The 23,700-nt window shown below is 33.6% G+C and overlaps 1 protein-coding gene across 1 annotated transcript in view; it reads right to left on the reverse strand.

Moving 5' to 3' along the window:
* Window positions 1-2,344: 2,344 nt before the first annotated feature.
* Window positions 2,345-23,700, reverse strand: part of LOC139486045 (uncharacterized) — a 39,171-nt gene continuing 17,815 nt past the window's right edge. The window contains exon 14 of the mRNA XM_071270738.1: window positions 2,345-3,474. Coding sequence (XP_071126839.1) covers window positions 2,531-3,474 — 944 coding nt within the window. The 3' untranslated portion in view covers window positions 2,345-2,530. The remainder of the gene's footprint in view (window positions 3,475-23,700) is intronic.

Below are 23,700 nucleotides of genomic sequence, written 5' to 3' on the forward strand. Positions count from 1 at the left end.
CCCATTATCAATAAAATAGCGTTACTGTAGTGTATACTTGTATAGATGATGTTACAAATACATTTGTAAACCCAATAAAGGCTATTGTTCTGAAATTTGAAACTCACTTTTTAAATCCGTTGAATTATACATAAACCAAGTTTGATATTTCGATTCCAACGCATGCTATTTACAGAGAGAACTGCGTGTAATTTGTAGAAACAAATAAAATACTCAATTTTGTGGTAATACAAATACAGCAGATGTTCACCTGTTTTGATCAGAAGAAGATCATCTTCATTTGAATTATTACAAGTATATTAGGTAACACACAAAGCAAATGAACACAACAAAAACAATATGTTAATTGCTTGTATCACGTTGAAAGATAGCTTAAAAGTTTGTTATTTGAACATTGTTGAAAACGCTTTGTTAGTTTGTTTAATCATTTTTTGTATAATTGTTTGCTAATGACACAAACATTCTTATGTAGTCCTTATTCTGGAACCTTTAGTTCAGCGGGTGTCGTTGGTCCATTTCTGTTATATTTGTTTTTCGTAAAAAATTGTTATGAATTAGGCGGTTATTTTCTCATTTGAATTGTTTTATATTTTTCATGTCGGGCATTTTATAAACCATTATACTATATGGTGTTTTCTTGTTCGGAAGCCGCTTATACTTCTGTTTAAAGATTTGCCACTATTTTCTCCTAATCAACCACTATTTATTATAAATAAACTCACAAACATCTACTTTTCAATTTTAGAGATATTTTTTTCTTTTTATTAACTTTAGTCTTTGTATAATTTTCACATTCAAAAACAAACCTCACAATCATTGAATTTCTATATGTAACAATCAATACTATCTATTCAATCATATTTCAAGTTCAATTCAGTAACCCGTGTCTTTAGGTTTTATTATAATTTCTAATCTATTGAGAAATTATATACTAGATACTGTATTTCAACTACAAAAACTTTTTAGGTGGTCGTCATTGTTAGATTTATATTAGGTATAGTTGTGTGGAAATTTTATTCATTTTTATTCAGTTGGGTTTTATCTTTTTGATGTTCATGTATGCAAGGAATGTTCACACAGTTTTGGCTCCTGGATCCAATGTATTTTCATGTAAAAATACTATGTCTGTTTTATTTTGCGTCAATTCTACAGAACTAATGACCCTTGCCGAAATGGGGAATTCGATTGGTTGTGCCTAATAAACAAATTCGTCACGTCCGATTGAAATGGGTTCGCAAAATTTAATGTCGCTTTAATAGAGGGTGCAACAATCTCTACACGTTAAGAACCCTTGCAATATAAAAAAGAAGATGTGGTAGGATTGCCAATGAGACAACTGTCCACAAGAGACCAAAATGACATAGACATTATTAACTATAAGTCACCGTACACTTTACCAACAACGCTTTGAAGGGTCTATAGTTGCCTGTTGCATGGATAAATATCTGTCCCTATCCTCATTACCCCCGTTGTTAGAGGCAGTCCAAATTTGTCAGGTCGACCTTCTTTCTAGACGGCTTGTTGATAAATAATTTTGTTCTCGTCCTGATCATGCATGATATATTTGCCACCGGACTTTAAGCAACAAACAACCAACAACCAAACACTATACTGTCATACAAGTAGGAGGTTTATCTAGATGTAAGATCTGGTTTAACAACCATTTTCTTATATCAAGTCAGTTGAGGGTACCCAAATTTCACATTTGTTGACAGTTTTTACCATATGTTTTTTAAGATGCAGAAAAAAGTTGACATTCTGTATTTATTTTGTAGGCACATACTTATTTAATATATAGTTACATCAGTTTAATTTTGAATCCATATATAATCATAGAAAAGCAGGAGTGAATCAACCTCCAAACGATCCATGAATCTGTTATGAGGGGTTACTAAATTGCATCCACGCTTAATTTCACATCCTTAAAAATTGAATAACGGATGTTTTGTTTTATTTCTTCAAATATTTAGAATAATTTGACATTAGTTTATGCTTACTTTTCTTTTTTTTTTAAGAAATAGATCATTTTAACAAATTTTTAAAGATGACTTTTTGTGAACGTCGGTTGACGACGTTTTCGTAAATTTCCTTTTCCAGTGAACGCTTCATCTGTTAATATATACTGTGAACGTTTTAATGTCAAATTATACAAATACAAATGGTTTTTTTTTCTAAAGGAAAACTTCTAAGATTTCTGCAGCTGTTTTTTGTTGAAGAGGTGCACCTTGGGAACTGTGACGTTATCCATTCACATGCAGAAAAGAGTTGTCATCGATGCATTTTCAGAAATATGTGTAATCTTGAGACATGCAAATTAACTAACTATTGTAAATTAGTAGCCACTTTACTTTAATTGATAATAAATTTACAAATGTATATGTTAAGTTTGCATGATTTAAATTTCTAACATGACTAAAGTCTCTACACATCAATACGCCCTGAACATCAGTGGTTAATACTACATTTTAAATAACTGTATTCAAGGGTCACAATTTTTTGTCATCGTTAAATTCAATTAAAAAACAGCAAACTAGTTTTCATTTCCAGGACTTTGTTGTGTATTCAAATTTAACATAACCGAGTCACTCTCTGCTTCTAGTCTAGCTTCATCTCTTACTTTACTCATTCTGCTTTCAAACAGTTGTTTTGTGTCAGATAATTCTTCTTCACTTCTTATTTTCAGTTCCTGCAATTGTTTTTCGTATTCTTTTGCCGCTTCAACTTGAACACCGGATTTGTACAAGTTTGTTATCTGCTCTTTAATTTTATTAAATTCTCGCTGCATTTCTTCTACACGTGTATTATACATATCTTCCAACTTCCTTTGAATTTCATCCTCTTTCTCTCGCAAATTCTTCTCAGCTGCTTCAAATAACTTGTCAGTATAGTAACTCAGTACCTTTTCATATTTATGACTTGTTATAAAATGAATAAGGCCTTGCACTTGTTGAAAACTTTCGACTTCACTTAATTTATTATTGAATACTACATATCGTTCCTTGCATCGTTCTATAAAACATCTGATCCCTTCGGGTGCTTTCTGTAGATAATCTTTTATTTTTTTCTTACTTTCTATTAGTCTATCACCGAATGTGAAGACAACTATAACGTGCTGTTCCATTTTTTCTCTTCCAAAATATCCCAAAAATGTTTGAATGACTTTTATATCTTCTTCTGTAAATCGACCTATAGGCATGACAAATAATATTGCATGTATTCCAGGGGCTCCAAAACGGACACACTTGCTTATCTCGTCTTCTATCTCCTGTTGATTGACTTCTGAATCAAGAATTCCTGGCGTATCGATTAAAAGAATTTTCTTGCCTAAAACAGTTACCCGCTTAAACTGAGTTGTTTTGGTAACACTTCCAGCAGCCATTTCTGATTCAAAGATTTCTTTCCCTGCAATCATATTACATGTGGCACTTTTCCCCGCTCCAGTTTTTCCTATCAAAACTACCCTTAATTCTTCGTCTGCAAATAAATAAAACTACTCGTAACATGACAAAAATATTCAGTAAATATTCATGAGGTAAATGCATGTGTCTGACTTTTCCATAATTAAATATGTATCTCAATTCATTAGAGTTGGCACTTCTATAGTAATTAAAACTGTATAATTCCATTAACAATTCGACATTTATAATTACTAGTAAACAAGTATGTTCATGATTGATGTTGTATATTCGCCGTCCCCCCATCCAGTGCAGTCGAGCTCATTCCCTTACGATTCCAACAGGTTTTACCCCCATTTCGTTCTTTGTAAATTAAAATTGTAAACTACTATAATTGCTTCTGATTGATGTATATGAGTTACTATAGATTGAAAAAGTACTCTGCGACGAGATATGTTTAAATAAAAATATAAACTCTCTTTTTTTTAAATTTGATAGTAGTATGCTTTTGTAGAAATTGCCTGAAAGCATAATGATAATTTTGGAAGAAAATAAACAAATAATACATGCACTCAATTAACAGTATGTTCCAATACTTTCAAGGAACGAATGTAACTAGTATCGTACATAACAACTGTTTAAGCTTCATAACATCAAAGTATTGCAATTCGTCAATATCAGTCTTAAAAAAAATAATTAAAAATTAAATATAAACAATGTCCCCTTTTCTATACAGCTAGTACCAAAAAAAACTGACTATGTTCAATAACGTGTTATTTTCAGAATAATTGAAAAAAATATCCTGTGGGCATGTACACTTTCATTAGGTGTTAAAAAATCCTACCAAACTTACAGCTGTATCTCCAAAACATTACGAGGAGATAGCCGTACAAACCTCTCTAATATGCAGCAAGTCCAACTACCTGTCATTTTTAGAATATTTAAAAGTAATCAAAATCCTGTGTTAATGCACACCTTCATTGTGCGTATGAACATCCTCCAAAATATCAAAGCTAAACCTCCAAAATCATATATACAATGCACGTTAGGTTAAACTAAAGACAAGAAAACAAGAATTTGGCATAATACAATGACTGGATGATTAAGTACAGAGCCACGTCAAATATTTGTTACCAAAAAAAAAGACTAAATATTAAATGTAATAATTTACAAAGACACATACAAACACACGTTTTTAAGATGATAATCTTGTTCAGTACCTAGAATCTATACTTCAAGACCATCGTGTATTATTTGTGAAGTGAAAACGGAATATTTATCAACGAGGTCTTGGTACATTTCTAAAGAGCCTGTGTCGCTCACCTTGGTCTATGTGCATATTAAACGAAGGACATATGGGTTCATGACAAAATTGTGTTTTGGTGATGGTGATGTGTTTGTAGATCCTACTATTGCTGAACATTCTTGCTGCTTACAATTATATCTATCTTTAATAAACTTGACCCAGTAGTGACAGGGGAAAATATTTTGTAAAAATTTATTAATTGATGAAAATTGTTAAACATTGACTATAAAAGGCAATAACTCATTAAGGGGTCAATTGATCGTTTTGGTTACATTGACATACTTTTAGGAATTACTTTGCTGTACAATATTGCTGTTTACAGTTTATCTCTTTCTATAATAATATTAAAGATAATGACCAAAAGCTGCAATATTTTCTTAAAATTACTAATTCAGAGGCAGCAACTCAATGACGGGTTGCCTGAATGGTCTGAAAATTTCAGGGTAGATATTTCATGATCTAACATGTCTAAGGAACCATTTTATCCTGTCAGATTTGCTCTAAATTCTTTGATTTCAGAGATATAAGCCAAAGACTTCATTTTATCCATATGTACTATTTTTTAGCCATGTCGGCCATCTTGGATCGCAGGCGGGGTCACCGGACATAATTTTTAAACTAGATACTCTATTGATGATTGTGGACAAGGTTGGTTTAATTTGTGTGAGTATTTTCAGAGTAGAAGATTTTTGTAAAGGATTACAAATATTTATTAAAAAATGTTAAAAATTTAATATAAAGTTCAATAACTCCTTGAGGGGTCAACTGACCATTTTGGTCATGTTGACTTATTTGTAGATCTATCTTTGCTGAACATTATTGCTGTTTACAGTTTATCTCTATCTTTAATAATATTCAAGATAATAACCAATAAAGAGCTTCGCTATTCGCGCATGATACGCCCGTTGCTCTTTTAGCTTGTCTTTATGCTTTAAATGATTTTTTTGTGTACATTAATTAGGCTGTTAGTTTTCTTATTTGAATTGTTTTACATTTGTCATTTCAGGGTCTTTTATAGCTGAATGTGCGGCATGGGCTTTGCTCATTGTTAAAGGCCATACAGTGACCTTAAGTGTTAATTCAAGGTAGCTTCAGATATAAACAATTCACAAAAGTTGCATAAATTTTTGTGAAAGTGTTTATGAGTGATTGTCCGAAAACTGGAAAAATTCCCCCTATTTTAAGCATAACAATTCATCACACGGAAACGTAAATTCTAAAATTGATAAAAATCGAAAGGGAGCTAACGTCAATAAACAATTCACCAAGGATTATTTAAAGTTGATGGAAGCATTTTTGAGTTATTGACCAAAAACTGGAAAAATCCCTTTTTTTTAAGGCTAAAGCTTCATAAAATGGAAACGAAAATCTGAAATTTATAAAAATCGAAAGGTAGCTTACGTCAATAATTATAAACAATTCAACAAAGTTTTATAAAAGTTGGTGGAGGGTTTTTTAGTTATTGTCCGAAAACTGGAAAATCCCCCTTTTTTAAGGATTAAACTCCATGACATGGAATCCAAACATCTTAAATTTATAACTAGAGGCTCTCAAGGGCCTGTGTCGCTCACCTTGGTCTATGTGCATATTAACAATGGACACAGATAAATTCGTGACAAACTGGTGTTTTGGTGATGGTGCTGTTTTTGTAGATCTTTCTTTACTGAACATTTTTGTTGCTACAATTTTCTCTATCTATAATGAACTTGGCTTAGTAATTACAGTGGAAAATATTTCCTAAAAATTTACAAAAAGTAACAAAAATTTATGAAAATTTTTAACAATTGACTATAAAGGGCAATAACTCCTTAAGGGGTCAATTGACAATTTTGGTCATGTTGACTTATTTGTAGATCTTATTTTGCTGAACATTATTGCTGTTTACAGTTGATCTCTATCTAAAATATTATTCAAGATAATAACCAAAATCTGCAAAATTTCCTTTAAATTGCTAATTCAAGGGCAGCAACCAAACAACAGGTTGTCCGATTTGTCTGAAAATTGCAGGGCAGATAGATTTTGACCTGATAAACAATTTTACCCCTGTCAGATTTGCTCTAAATGCTTTGGTTTCAGAGATATAAGCCAAAATCAACATTACACCTCTATGTTCTATTTTTAGCCATGGCGCCCATCTTGGTTAGTTGGCCGGGTCACGCCACTCATTTTTAAAACTAGATACCTCAATAATGATTGTGGCCTAGTTTGGTTAAATTTGGCCCAGTAGTTTCAGAGGGGAAGATTTTTGTAAAAGATTACAAAAATTTACGAAAAATTGGTCAAAATTGAATATAAAGGGCAATAACTCCTTAAGGAGTCAGCTGATAATTTTGGTCATGTTGACTTATTTGTAGATCGTACTTTGCTGTACATAATTGCTGTTTACAGTTTATCTCTTTCTATAATAATATTCAAGATAATAACCAAAATCTGCAAAATTTCCTTCAAATTACTTATTTCGGGGCAGCAACCCAACAACTGGTTGTCTGATTATTTTTGAGAGTTTCAGGGCAGATAGATTTCCACTTGATGACCAATTTTATGCAAGTCAGATTTGCTCTAAATGCTTTGGTTTCAGAGATATAAGCAAAAATCTACATTTCACCTCTATGTTCTATTTTTAGCCATGGCGGCCATCTTAGTTGGTTGGCCGGGTCACGCCACACATTTTTTAAACTAGATACCCCAAAGATGATTGTGGCCAAGTTTGTATTAATTTGGCCAAGTAGTTTCAGAGGAGAAGATTTTTGTAATAGATTACTAACATTTACGAAAAATGATCAAAAATTGACTATAAAGGGCAATAACCATTTCGGTCATGCTGACTTATTTGTAAATCTTACTTTGCTGAACATTATTGCTGTTTACCTCTATCTATCATAATATTCAAGATAATAACCAAAAACAGAAAAATTTCCTTAAAATTACCAATTCAGGGACAGCAACCCCACAAAGAGTTGTACGATTCATCTGAAAATTTCAGGGCAGATAGATCTTCACCTGATTAACAATTTTACCCCCATGTCTGATTTGCTCTAATTGCTTTGGTTTTTGAGTTATAAGCCAAAAACTGCATTTTACCCCTATGTTCTATTTTTAGCCATGGCGGCCATCTTGGTTGGTTGGGGGAGTCACGCCACACATTTTTTAAACTAGATACCCCAATGATGATTGTGGCCAAGTTTGGTTTAATTCGGCCCAGTAGTTTCAGAGGAGAAGATTTTTGTAAAAGTTAACGACGACGGACGACGACGACGACGACGGACGCCGGACGCCAAGTGATGAGAAAAGCTCACTTGGCCCTTTGGGCCAGGTGAGCTAAAAATCGAAAGGGAGCTTACGTCAATAGATATAAACAATTCACCAAAATTTCATTAAAGTTGATGGAAGTATTTTTTAGTTATTGTCCGAAAACTGTAAAATCCCCCTTTTATAAGGATAAAGCTTCATAGTAACATAGAAACGAAAAATCTGAAATTTATAAAAATCGAAAGGGAGCTTACATCAATAGATACTAGAACACACCCGCGAAATCGCGGGCATTAAGAGCTTGGTTGAAAGTATTTCAACTGTTGTAGGGAGAATTTTGTAAAAGATTTTATGTGTTTAGAATTTCAGAAAAGGTATCTAAATGCATAGGTACTTGGAAACAGTTTAATCCCCCTTCCTTGCTCCCAAAGTCCGTTATTATGTTGTTTCTATTATATTCCATTATTTTCTCGTTTCTGTAATTATAATTTGAACACACATATACTATATTATTAAAGTGTATTTGCTATCAACTATCAAATTCTTCTCCTAGGCGATCACTGCTGTATTTATAGTCTATATTAACGCGGCTGATGATAATTATTGTCCTGTACCCGAGTATTCTTATGAAATTTATATGCAAGTTTAAATCCGGAAGTCCTGTTAGACTTAAAAGCAAAATCGCTGACAATTTTACTTGGTTGACAGTATGTTAACTATTTAAAGATGAATTTTTGTAACGGATTTCAAGAAATGATATAAAAAATCATTTAGGTACACGGAGACAGAACAATATTTTTCTATATTATAAATATTAAATTGTATTTAATTTTCTATTAAGTATTAATTCTAACTTTCTTCTCCATGGCGATTATTGCCATATTATTTTTACAGTCTCTATATATTATAGTAGTATATTAATCATAGTATACATGCAGATAGACGCGAAAAAAATTGTCCTGTCCCCGTCCGAGGTATAATAGTAGTGGTTCTTATGATCTAAAAACCACGATATGGACAACGCCCTGATTGGCTTATTTATTTTTCATTTTTGTGATCGATCATACGATAAGTTCTCAATGTTAAAACCGGAAGTTATATCTGACTTAAAAGTCGTTTTGAATACGGAATCAATATCCGGACGCCATAATGTTTATTTTCGTTTTTCTCCCAAAATAACCCAAACTGAATAGTCATAAGAATGGATGACAAATGCGACTACATCATGCCTCTTTGCACATATAGAACACAGAGGCATGATGATTGATTTATTGTAAGAGGCAGAGAAGCGACATACAAAATGAGGTCTTCTCGTTTAATAGTATAGATAAACAATTCAACAAAATTTCATAAAAGTTGGTACAAGCGTTTTTTTAGAAATTGTCCGAAATGTGGACGACGGACGGATAGACGGACGGACGGACAACGGTATACTATAATACGTCCTGTCTTAGACGGGCGTATAAAAACGGCAAAATTTCTTTTAAAAAATACTAATTCAGGGGCAGCAACCTAACAACGGGTTGTCCGATTCATCTGAAAATTTCAGGGCAGATAGATCTTGACCTGATAAACAATTTCACCCCTGTCAGATTTGCTGTAAATGATTTGGTTTCAGAGATTTAAATCAAAATCTACATTCTACTCCTATGTTCTATTTTTAGCCATGGCGGCCATCTTGATTGGTTGACCAGGTCACCGGACACATTGTTTAAACTAAATATCTAAATGATGATTGTGGCCAAGTTTGGTTAAATTTGGCACAGTAGTTTCAGAGGAGAATATTTTTGTAAAAGTTAACGACCACGGACGACAGACGACGGACGACGAACGCCAAGTGATGAGAAAAATTCATTTGGCCCTTCGGGCCAGATGAGCAAATCAAAGAGCTAAAAGCTCTGAGGAAAAATGACGCCACTGTCTCTAATATTGGGATTTTTTTTATGCAAGTCTTGATTTTCACATACCGTAATTAGTTTAACAATGCAACATGTCTCGTAAGCATATAATTGATATTCGTATATGTGTGTGTGTGTGAAGTGAAGATGACAACTGGCTGGTTTTTTAAAGACAAATGAATAGGTCAAAACTACCTGAATTGTAAAAATAAATACCGTAGAAAGGCTTGTATATTTCTCACTGGTACATAGTCCGAACCCACTTCTCCCCACAAAATTTTAGGTAAATAATCTATTTGTTACTGTTATCAAAGGTTTAATGAAACTAAGGTAATTTCAAAGAATTCTAGTCAAACCGGCACCTGGTTAAATTGGCACCCGGTATAGTCAAATCGGCACCTGGTTAAATCGACACCTGATATAGTCAATTCGTCACCCATGTTAAATATATATTTTAAACAGTACTTTAAGCAAAAAGAGTAAAAATAAGAAAGGGGTTGCCAGAATTTTGTTCAGTATTTAAGCAAAAAGAGTTAAATACCTAAGGCAGGGATTATACGAAAATATTAACTTTCACATTTTTGGGGGTTCATGTACATTTTTTATGTATTTTTCTCAACTAAATGTGTATTTTTAATCATATATATGAGGTATTGGATATTCTTTATGCATTTTTTTAACCAGTTGAGCATTTTACAGGATTGTTGGTTTAATGCTGTATAAACTTTCCTGAAAAAAACACCTTAAATTTGCTAATTATTTGGCATGAAAATTTGATTTATTGAAAGGGACTCATAGTTTTCCATTTTATTTTTCTAATTGTCTCATTGTTAAAACAACAGCTTGGGTAAGGGCTTCGTTGTTTACCTTTATACACAACAGCACATTAACTATGTACTTGGTAAAAGTTATTAATCAATTGAATAGAAAATATTATAACAAATATTATTGGATGCCGATTTGACTAGATGCCGATTTAACCAGGTGCTGATTTGGCTTGTACATTTCGAATCCTCTGCGATCGTTTGCGGTATTTTTTTTAGAAAACCTGTTTTCCATCATCAAACAGAAGTAGAAACTGCTTAAAAAGATTCTAGAACGCTTCGTGATTGTTCAAATACGTTTCATTCACTTAAAAAACAATTTTGAAACTTGCGATGTTTAAACAGGAAGTTTAAAAAAGCACGTGTAAAAGAAGAAATTAACCGGTGAGAGTCGAAATCTGTACATGACAGATATCACTATAATACGACTTTGAAAGTAAAACAGTTCCATCCTCTTGTAAAACAGTCTTTATTATACCTATCACATTAATGTTTGAAGGGTCTTAAGCTTATACAAACCATATAAGTCGGTATGAAACACCAAAACGGAATGAACAATAACCGATTACGTTTTGTAGTTTACAAATTCTAAGCTGGTTTACGGTTGTCTTTTTTTACTATGTTTGGATCGTTTCAATCTGCAGTTACCAGTTTATTTCAAATGCATTGAAAAGAAACGAGAAATTTGTAATGAAAGGTTTAGTTTTTATATTAATCAGTTTTAATTTGATATTAAATAGAAATAACTTATTAATATGGATGAGTTAAAATTATAAGTTTAAAAAATGATGAGAGCGCCCTCTACGATATTAATGATGGCGGAACGTAAACAACCACCTCGCCGCGAAATTGAAATTGTTCTCTTATTTCTTGCTTATTGTACTCTATAGTCCGCACCCCCTCTGGAAGGTCCAATTTTGGAGAATAAAACCATGGACTATACAACTTGAAGCCTTTCTATGGACAGGTCAACATTTTTGTTGTAAATAAAATAAAGTATGTAAACTGGTTCCCTTCCGACTACAACACTTTGTTCGAGTGTAGCGGAATACAAGCAGATACCAGTTAGTTTGTAAAATAGTAAATATGAAACCGAGTGCGGTAGGCGGAGGCAATAATCGACTTCCTGTTGTTCTGGTCAATGGTATCGGAACAATGCCGCTGAAGCGTCATTTTCCAAAAACGTTATTAAGCCAAACAAGTACAAATTGCAGAGCATTGAACACCCATAATTCAAATAATTTGCACCAAATACGACTACAGTAATCTATGCCTTCACCACTGGGTCGATGCCACTACTGATGGACGTTTCGTCCCCGAGGGTATCACCAGACCAGTTGTCAGCACTTCGATGTTGACATGAATATCAATTACATGGTCATTTATAAATTTCCTGTTATAAAACTTTGAATTTTTCGAAAAACTGAGGATTTTCTTATCCCAGGAATAGATTACCTTACCCGTATTTGGCACAACTTTCTGAAATTTTGGGTCTTCAATGCTCTTCAACTTTGTACTTGTTTAGCTTTATAACGATGTTGATCTGAGCGCCACTGATGAGTCTTATGTAGACGAAACGCTCTTCTGGCGAATTATAATCCTGGTACCTTTGATAACTTTTGGACAAGAAAATCCTTAGTATTTAGAAAAATCATAGTTAGGTTAAGAGGAAATTTATACTATGACCTAATAAAGTCCTAGGGGAAGCCTCTATGTAGGAAATCATGACATGGAAACACCAGCCTTAGAATATCGTACCAACTTGGATATATACATACTCAATATGCACATATGCAGGTTCTGCTGAAATGTTGCTTCATTGAAATTGAAAGTTTCGCATTGGAATGCTGACATCATCTTTCTTGTCGTACATTTCTGTTCTTAATCATAATTGTATTGTCAATTTCTCGGTGTATAATATAATGTATCGATGGGTTGGGTGGTATATGCATTTGACGTACATGTTCTTTTAGGCTAATATTCAATAATGCAGATCGGAATGTTTGCACGTTAAAAATCCAACTTAATATTATTTGTCTATTTAATATACTTTATTTCATCTAAATTGGAGGAAGTCCGACACTCGTCGCATGGCAAACAATGGATATGCATTGTTTATAAGCTTCGTCTCCTTTTTAGCTCACCTGACCTATAGGGCCAAGTGAGCTTTTCTCATCACTTGACGTACGTCTTCCGTCGTCTGTCGTCCGTCGTCTGTCGTCCGTCGTCGTCGTTAACTTTTACAAAAATCTTCTCCACTAAAAACTAGAGGCTCTAAAGAGCCTGTGTCGCTCAACTTGGTCTATGTGCATATTAAACAAAGGACACAAATGGATTCATGACAAAATTGTATTTTGGTGATGGTGATGTGTTTGAAGTTCTTACTTTACTGAACAATTTTGCTTCTTACAATTATATCTATAATGAACTTTGCCCATTAGTAACAGAGAACTATATTTGGTAAAAATTTACATATATTTACCAAATTAATGAAAATTGTTAAAAATTGACTATAAAGGGCAATAACTCCTTAAGGGGTCAATTGACCATTTAGGTCATGTTGACTTATTTGTAGATCTTACTTTGCTGAACATTATTGCTGTTTACAGTTTATCGCTATCTATAATAGTATTCAAGATAACCAAAAACGGCAAAATTTCTTTAAAAATTACCAATTGGAGGGCAGCAACCCAACAACCAGTTGTCCAATTCATCTGAAAAATTCAGGGCAGATAGATATTGACTTGATTAACAATTTAACTTCTTGTCAGATTTGCTCTAGATGCTTTGAATTCATAGTTATAAGCCAAAAACTGCATTTTACCCCTATGTTCTATTTTTAGCCGTGGCGGCCATCTTGGTTGAATGGCCAGGTCATCGGACACATTTTTCAAACTAGATACCCCAAAGATGATTGTGGCCTAGTAGTTTCAGTGGAGATTTTGTAAAAGATTACTTAGATTTATGAAAAATGGTTAAAGATTGACTATAAAGGGCAATAACTCCTAAAGGGGTCAACTGACCATTTTGGTCATGTTGACTTATTTGTAGATCTTACTTTGCTGAACATTATTGCTGTTTACAATTTATCTCTATCTATAATAATATTCAAGATAATAACCAAAAACAGCAAAATTTCCTCAAAATTACCAATTCAGGGGCAGCAACCCAACAACCGATTGACCGATTCATCTGAAAATTTCAGGGCAGATAGATCTTGACCTGATAAACATTTTTATCCCATGTCAGATTTCCTCAAAATGCTTTGGTTTTTGAGTTATAAGCCAAAAACTGCATTTTACCCCTATGTTCTATTTTTAGCGGTGCGGCCATCTTGGTTGGTTGACCAGGTCACGCCACACATTTTCTAAACTAAATACCCCAAAGATGATTGTGGCCAAGTTTGGATTAATTTGGCCCAGTAGTTTCAGAGGAGAAGATTTTTGTAAAAGATTACTTTAATTAACGAAAAATGGTTAAAAATTGACTATAAAGGGCAATAACTCCTAAACAGGTCAACTGACCATTTTGGTCATGTTGACTTATTTGTAGATCTTACTTTGCTGAACATTATTGCTGTTTACAGTTTATCTCTATCTATAATAATATTCAAGATAATAACCAAAAACAGCAAAATTTCCTCAAAATTACCAATTCAGGGGCAGCAACCCAACAACCGATTGACCGATTCATCTGAAAATTTCAGGGCAGATAGATCTTGACCTGATAAACATTTTTATCCCATGTCAGATTTGCTCTAAATGCTTTGGTTTTTGAGTTATAAGCCAAAAACTGCATTTTACCCATTTGTTCTATTTTTAGCCGTGGCGGCCATCTTGGTTGGTTGACCGGGTCACGCCACACATTTTTTAAACTAGATACCCCAATGATGATTGTGGCCAAGTTTGGTTTGATTTGGCCCAGTAGTTTCAGAGGAGAAGATTTTTGTAAAAGTTAACGACGACGGACGACGGACGACGGACTACGACGGACGACGGACGACGGATGACGACGGACGACGACGACGGACGCCGGACGCAAAGTGATGGGAATAGCTCACTTGGCCCTTCGGGCCAGGTGAGCTAAAAATGGGCCAAATTTGACCAAACTTGGCCACAATCATCATTGGGGTACCTAGGTTACAAATTTGTCCATGTGACCCGGCCAACCAACCAAGATGGCCGCCATGGCTAAAAATATAACATAGGGGTAAAATGTAGATTTTGGCTTATAACAATAAAACCAAAGTATTAAGAGCAAATTTGGCATCAAGTAAAATTGTTTATCAGGTCAAGCTCCATCTGCCCAGAAATTGTCAGATGAATCGGACAACTTGTTGTTAGGTTGCTGCCCCTGAATTGGTAATTTTAAGGAAATTTTACTGTTTTCGGTTATTATCTTAAATATAATTATAGATAGAGATAAACTATAAACAGCAATAATGTTCAGCGAAGTAAGATCTACAAATAAGTCAACATGACCAAAATGGTCAGTTGACCCCTTAAGGAGATATTGCCCTTTATAGTAATTTTTTACCAATTTTCATTAATTTGGTAAATTTTTGTAAATGTTTACAACATATTTTCCTCTGTATCTAAAGAGCCAAGTCTATATAGATAGAGAAAATTGTAAGTAGCAAGAATGTTCAGTAAAAGTAAGATCTACAAACACATCACCATCACCAAAACACAATTTTGTCATGAGTTCATCTGTGTCCTTCCTTTATGATATGCACATAGACCAAGGTGAGCGACACAGACTATTTAGAGCCTCTAGTTCACATTTCTCATTGCTCTCTTAAAATATCATTTTTAGCTCACCTGGCCCAAAGGGCCAAGTGAGCTTTTCTCAGCACTTGACGTCCGGCGTCCGTCGTCCGTCGTCTGTCGTCCGTCGTCTGGCGTCGTTAACTTTTACAAAAATCTTCTCCTCTGAAACTACTGGGCCAAATTTAACCAAACTTGGCCACAATCATCATTGGGGTATCTAGTTTAAAAAATGTGTCCGGTGACCCGGTCAACCAACCAAGATGGCCGCCATGGCTAAAAATAGAACATAGGGGTAAAATGCAGTTTTTGGCTTATAACTCAAAAACCAAAGCATTTAGAGCAAATCTGACATGGGGTAGAATTGTTAAACAGGTGAAGATCTATCTGCCCTGAAATTTTCAGATGAATCGGATAACCCGTTGTTGGGTTACTGCCCCTGAATTGGTAATTTTAAGGAAATTTTGCTGTTTTTGGTTATTATCTTGAATATTATTATAGATAGAGATAAACAGTAAACAGCAATAATGTTCAGCAAAGTAAGATTTACAAATAAGTCAACATGACTGAAATGGTCAGTTGACCCCTTTAGGAGTTATTGCCCTTTATAGTCAATTTTTAACCATTTTTCGTAAATCTTAGTAATATTTTACAAAAATCTTCTCCTCTGAAACTACTGGGCCAAATTAATCCAAACTTGGCCACAATCATCTTTTAGGTTAGTAATTTGAAAAATGTGTCCGGTGACCCGGCCATCAAACCAAGATGGCCGCCATGGCTAAAAATAGAACATGGGGTAAAATGCGTTTTTGGCTTATAACTCAAAACCCAAAGCATTTAGAGCAAATCTGACATGGGGTAAAATTGTTTATCAGTTCAAGATCTATCTGCCCTGAAATTTTCAGATGAATCGGACAACCCGTTGTTGGGTTGCTGGCCCTGAATTAGTAATTTTAAGGAAATTTTGCTCTTTTTGGTTATTATCTTGAATATTATTATAGATAGAGATAAACAGTAAATAGCAATAATGTTCAGCAAAGTAAGATTTACAAATAAGTTTACATGACTGAAATGGTCAGTTGACCCCTTTAGGAGTTATTGCCCTTTATAGTCAATTTTTAACCATTTTTCGTAAATCTTAGTAATATTTTACAAAAATCTTCTCCTCTGAAACTACTGGGCCAAATTAATCCAAACTTGGCCACAATCATCTTTTAGGTTAGTAGTTTAAACAAGAGGCTCTCAAGAGCCTGAATCGCTCACCTGAATTTTTTTGGTTTAATCTTTCATCAATGATTATTTTGGCTTTTCAATTTATTTAAATGTTCTTTGAATCATCCTATTTTCTTCAAAAGCAAAAAAAAAAAATGTCTCCTATGTTCTATTTTAGCCATAGGAGCTATGTTTCTTGACATACAAGGAAATAAAATATAAAATTTATACTAGATACTCTGAAACTCATTTAGCCTAAGTTTGGCTGAAATTGATACAGCAGTTTCCAAGGAGAAAAGATTTTTTAAAGTAAGTCAACATGATGAACAAATTGTGAAAAAAGTCTTTAAAGGTTATAACTCCTTAAGGGGTCAATTGACAATTTTGGTCAAGTGACTTATTTGTAGATCTTACTTTGCTTAACATTTTTGCTATTAACAGTTTATCTGTATCTATAATAATATTCAAGATAATAACCAAAAACTGCCAAAAAAAATTTAAAATCATCAATTCAGGGGCATTATACCTGCAAAACCAAGGGACGACAATTGTGGTCTCGGACCACATGCTAGATGGACACGTAAACCTTGTATCATTATTCAAATTGCTTAAAAATTTCTTTTGTTGCAATTTGTTTGACGTTAAACTTTATTTTGACTAGACTATTTATAAACTTGTAAAATACAGATCTACACACTAAGACAGGTACAAATTTCAGCAAAATTTCCTTCCAGATACTAGCTTCTGATCATATTAAAACAAGCTTCTATCCAAGTTTGGTTCAAATCCAGGATAGTATAAGAAAGCAATTAAAATTTTAAAAACTTTAACCACAGAGTGAACATGGTGAATATTTGTGGACACCACCGGTGACGTCTTTGGCAACGTCATGTAATTTTTTTGATAAATTCAAACAAAGTCTAAATTTCAATCCTTTGGACCTCAATGTGGACAAATGTGATAACAGGTCCAAAAACAGGAGGTGGTGGGGTGACCCCAAAGGGACCCCTAAATATTTAATTTGATTTGTTTTATGGTACCATACAAGAACATATATGGTTGAGGGTGGGAATCTTGCCCGTTTAGGAGTTCTTAAACAGAAGGGATGAGGTGACACCAGGGACTCCTCCAAATTATTTTCGTTTGATTTGTTATTGTCCCATACAAGTATATATATATGGTTAAGGGGTCACAGGGGTCTATTTATACTTACTGTTTTCAAGTGAAAGTCTTTAAAAATTAAAAATAATAAAATCCCACAGGGTTCTATAGTAAACCCCTCTCTTCTATAGGCCCCTCAAAATATCCCTAAATAGACCACAATGCAAAATAGAAAGCTTGATGGTACCCCTAGACATGTAAATCTAACATTTTATGAAACCCTAAGTAAATCTGACTAGCGGATTTCACTACTGTGGAAAAGTTCCACATAAATAAAGCAGCAGAAGTGGACTTGTCTCTGGGACAAGTACTAGTTGTCCCACATTCCTTAAAATGTATTCATTCATAAAGTAACAACAACTTCAATTGTTAAGGAAGGTCATAGGGATCCAGGGACTAATTATGTTGCTAAAATTATCAGAACCAACAACTGAGTTGTCATTTCAGGTGATGACCTTGTACTAACGGTTGTGAAAAATTGTGTTTATATAGAAAATTGAAAAATGAGTTTTGTTTAGAAAATTACTTAAAATATGACTGCGTAGTGGAACATAAAAACTAAATATTGAAGTTGGTCGTTTTGACAATATTGTAAGAGAAAATCGTATATGTATATGCTGTCATATGAAATGTATTGAAAACGAGTACCATTTTGTTCTAGTACATGTATGTCCTGCCTTTAGATCATTGAGACTACAGTTTTTACCAAAATATTATTGTTCATGGCCAACTAATAGAAAGCTGTTATTTCTTTTACAGGCTAGCTCAAAGAGTCTACCTAAACAATTGTGTAAATTTCTTAACGGGGCATGGAAGTTAAGATCACAAATAATCATTGCATAACAGTTGTAATTATGTGTTTATTATGACCATATTGTGTTGTTCTCTGTTTGTTTACTGTCATTATTGTAATTGTATATTATGTTATTTTGCTATAGCATTATGTTTGCTTCTGCAATAAAATATATTCATTCATTCATTCAACTGAATCAAGGATAATGACATACATGACATAAAATTCACTTGTTTAAGGGAGCTCGCGGGTCTAAATCATTTTTTTTTATTTAATATAAGATTTCCCTATTTTTTTCTATAAATGAACTTTATCTTATACCTTATAGAAAAATAAAATAAAAAAGAGGGGTCACCGATCATTTACGCTCACAATCTGCCCTCGAAAGAAACATACATTTTTGAAAAGGTACTCTTTTTCTGTTGAACTAATAGGAGAAAAAGAGGTAATATCGAAATAAAAAAAGAACCTAATTACAGAAATCGCTTAAATTTTACAATGATTTAGTTTATGTATAGCTTATTTGAAAACAATAATAAATCAAAGAGCAGAATGCTCTGAGGAATACGATTGCCATTGTTTTTATTGACACATGTATACATGTAGCTAGATAATATTATTTTCAAAACTAATTCAACTGCACATGTAAAATGTAATTTACGTAATATGAATAGTTACTACATAGCCAATCCCAGATAAAAGTGTATGAACAATGTACTTAGGCCTATTGTGTTTTATTTTTGTACAATAAATTCCAAGTTTATTTTTCACAGCAGTCATTGAGATTCAGAGTGAGAGAAGGTATTTCGCTTTGTATCTTAATTATTAGTCCAAATAATAATGACGTCTGGCAAGGCTATTTTAATTTTTTTCTGGGACGCCTTCCTACAACTTCGTAGAGAACCTGAGATCACTTCCAGTTTCTGGCAGTGATGCGTGTTGCTTGGTCTTAAGTTTCTAGGTTGTGTCTTGTGAACTATTATTTGTCTGTTGGTCTTTTTATTTTTTAGCCATGGCGTTGTGAGTTTATTTTGGACTATGAGTTTGATTGTCCTTCAAGTATCCTTCACCCCTCTTTTGTCTTACTTACATGTATCATTAATAGTCAGAAAAGGACTACTTAATTATCACGTCGTAGGAAGGCGTCCCAGAAAAAATAATTATCACCTATTTTACTACGTCAATTCTAGGAGGAACCCCATTCCTAACTCTTTAAATGTTTAATTTCCTTTGGGTCAGTTGTCATGACTCCTTTCCGTACATATTCCTCGGTTTAAATTGTGATCATTTTTAATATAAATATAATACAATGTTTATCGACAGAACAGGTTAATTATTCTCAAAGTCTATTTTCATTCAGAATTGACAAAAGTTTCTTCCGGAAGGGAGATAACTCGAAACGATAATATGGAAGACTCCATTTCGCTTGAAGGGGTGTTGTAGTTATAAAATTTATTTATATTAATTTAAATGATGCATATGATTTAAAATTATGCAACAACAATAACCCTCAATAGCAGACATACAAAGAAAGGATCCCATGAGTTTAAAATTATTCAATTGAGTGGGGAATCCAGAGCAACCATTCAATTTATATATAGCTAATACCCCTTGAAGCCCAGAAAACTATACACATGCGCATAATTACCTAAACAAACCCTGGAGCAAGAACGTATATTGAATTTTAATTAAATGACCAAGATGGTTCTCTATTTCTTTATGAGAGTACAATATCAAATATCAGTTTCATAACGGTGACATATATAAGAAAAACTCCACTCCAGTTCTTATATGACAGAAATAGATTTATCGGAATTCAAAGAACCCTCGCATTTTTATCAAAACTGGGGACTTCCCTCTGACGTGTTTCTAAATTTATAAAAACACTAAATATAAATACTGCTTAATTCTGATTTTCCGTGTTGTTAAAAACACGCATATAAGTAAAGGGAAATATCAAACATGAAGATTATGAAAAGAACATTATAGGAAAGTTGTTTAAGTTCAATCCCTTTGTTTGTTTCTACCTTTTAAAGCAAGACAATCTTGAGAATCTGAGATGTTCCTTAATGTTTAGAATAAAACGGTTGACGTGAGGGCATTGTCCTGAGCCACTGGTATAAGTCTACAGATTGCTTGAAAGCAATCGTATCCCAAAAATATAGGTCACCGATGAGTAAAAAAAGATATTTCAATTTTAATGCCAAAAAAGGGCATTTTTGCACCAAAGGGAGATAATTTCGAGCTTTTTCAATGATATCTACATTTTAAAAGTCAGCTGGGGTCAACACGAATTGATTTTTTGGAATGATTTTTGTGCTATATGATAAGGTAACAACTACTTAAGGTAATTTATAAAATTTGTAATGAAAATTAAATGTTTAATTTTTTTCTGAAAATCTTATACCCGCGAGCTTCCTTAAGTATCATTATTTAATATACAATGTATAACCCCCACCAATTTTCAACACCCATGAATAGTGAAATTTTTATTGTGAACAGTAGAATTTATTACATAATCTGAAAGATGAAACCTTGATCTTGACAGGAAAAACATGAAAAATACTCCAACTGCTGGGAAAAGTCTGTTAAGAAAGTATCAGTTCATTATGTAAGGCCATTATTATAGCATTTTCTCAACTAAAATAGAATTTGCAGTGAAATGATAGTATGAAAGGCATAAACCTTTCTACTTTAAAACTAGAGGCTCTAAAGAGCCTGTGTCGCTCACCTTGGTCTATGTGCATATTAAACAAAGGACACAAATGGATTCATGACAAAATTGTATTTTGGTGACGGTGATGTGTTTGAAGTTCTTACTTTACTGAACATTCTTGCTTCTTACAATTATATCTATAATGAACTTTGCCCATTAGTAACAGAGAAAAATATTTGGTAAAAATTTACATAAATTTACCAAATTAATGAAAATTGTTAAAAATTGACTATAAAGGGCAATAACTCCTCAAGGGGTCAATTGACCATTTAGGTCATGTGGACTTATTTGTAGATCTTACTTTGATGAACATTATCGCTGTTTACAGTTTATCGCTATCTATAATAGTATTCAAGATAATAACCAAAAACAGCAAAATTTCTTTAAAAATTACCAATTGGAGGGCAGCAACCCAACAACCGGTCGTCCAATTCATTTGAATATTTCAGGGCAGATATATATTGACTTGATTAACAATTTAACTCCTTGTCAGATTTCCTCTAAATGATTTGGGTTTCAGAGTTATAAGCAAAAAACTACATGTTACCCCTGTTCTATTTTTAGCCGTGGTGGCCATCTTGGTTGGATGGCCAGGTCATCGGACACATTTTTCAAACAAGGTACCTGAAAGATGATTGTGGCCAAGTTTGAATTAATTTGGCCCAGTAGTTTCAGAGGAGAAGATTTTTGTAAAAGATAACTAAGATTTACGAAAAATGGTTAAAAATTGACTATAAAGGGCAATAACTCCTAAAGGGGTCAACTGACCATTTCGGTCATGTTGACTTATTTGTAAATCTTACTTTGATGAACATTATTGCTGTTTACAGTTTATCTCTATCTATAATAATATTCAAGATAATAACCAAAAACAGCAAAATTTCCTCAAAATTACCAATTCAGGGGCAGCAACCCAACAACAGGTTGACCGATTCATCTGAAAATTTCAGGGCAGATAGATCTTGACCTGATAAACATTTTTACTCATGTCAGATTTCCTCTAAATGTTTTGGTTTTTGAGTTATAAGCCAAAAACTGCATTTTACCCCTATGTTCTATTTTTAGCCGTGGCGGCCATCTTGGTTGGTTGACCGGGTCACGCCACACATTTTTAAAACTAGATACCTCAAAGATGATTGTGGCCAAGTTTGGATTAATTTGGCCCAGTAGTTTCAGAGGAGAAGATTTTTGTAAAAGATTACTTATATTTATGAAAAATGAGGAGAAGATTTTTGTAAAAGTTAACGACGCCGGACGACGGACGACAGACGACGGACGCCGGACGCCGGACGCAAAGTGATGGGAAAAGCTCACTTGGCCCTTCGGGCCAGGTGAGCTAAAAATGTGTCCAGTGACCCGGCCATCAAACCAAGATGGCCGCCATGGCTAAAAATAGAACATGGGGTAAAATGCAGTTTTTGGCTTATAACTCAAAACCCAAAGCATTTAGAGCAAATCTGACATGGGGTAAAATTGTTTATCAGTTCAAGATCTATCTGCCCTGAAATTTTCAGATGAATCGGACAACCCGTTGTTGGGTTGCTGGCCCTGAATTAGTAATTTTAAGGAAATTTTGCTCTTTTTGGTTATTATCTTGAATATTATGATAGATAGAGATAAACTATAAACAGCAATAATGTTCACCAAAGTAAGATTTACAAATAAGTCAATATGACTGAAATGGTCAGTTGACCCCTTTAGGAGTTATTGCCCTTTATAGTCAATTTTTTACCATTTTTCGTAAATCTTAGTAATCTTTTACAAAAATCTTCTCCTCTGAAACTACTTGGCCAAATTAATCCAAACTTGGCCACAATCATCTTTTGGGTTAGTAGTTTGAAAAATGTGTCCGGTGACCCGGCCATCCAACCAAGATGGCCGCCATGGCTAAAAATAGAACATGGGGTAAAATGCAGTTTTTGGCTTATAACTCAAAACCCAAAGCATTTAGAGCAAATCTGACATGGAGTAAAATTGTTTATCAGGTCAACATTTATCTGCTCTGAAATTTTTAGATGAATCGGACAACCCGTTGTTGGGTTGCTGACCCTGGATTGTTAGTTTTAAGGAAATTTTGCTGTTTTTGGTCATTATCTTGAATATTATTATTGATAGAGATAAACTGTAAACAACAATAATGTTCAGCAAAGTAAGATTTACAAATAAGTCAACATGACCAAAATGGTCAATTGACCCCCTTAGGAGTTATTGTTCTTTATAGTCAATTTTTAACAATTTTCATAAAATTTGTAAATTTTTACTAACATTTTCCACTGAAACTAATGGGCCAAGTTCATTATAGATAGAGATAATTTTAAGCAGCAAGAATGTTCAGTAAAGTAAGATGTACAAACACATCACCATCACCAAAACACAATTT

Source organism: Mytilus edulis, chromosome 8, assembly GCF_963676685.1.
Source record: "Mytilus edulis chromosome 8, xbMytEdul2.2, whole genome shotgun sequence".
In the NCBI taxonomy this organism is placed as follows: Eukaryota; Metazoa; Mollusca; class Bivalvia; order Mytilida; family Mytilidae; genus Mytilus; species Mytilus edulis.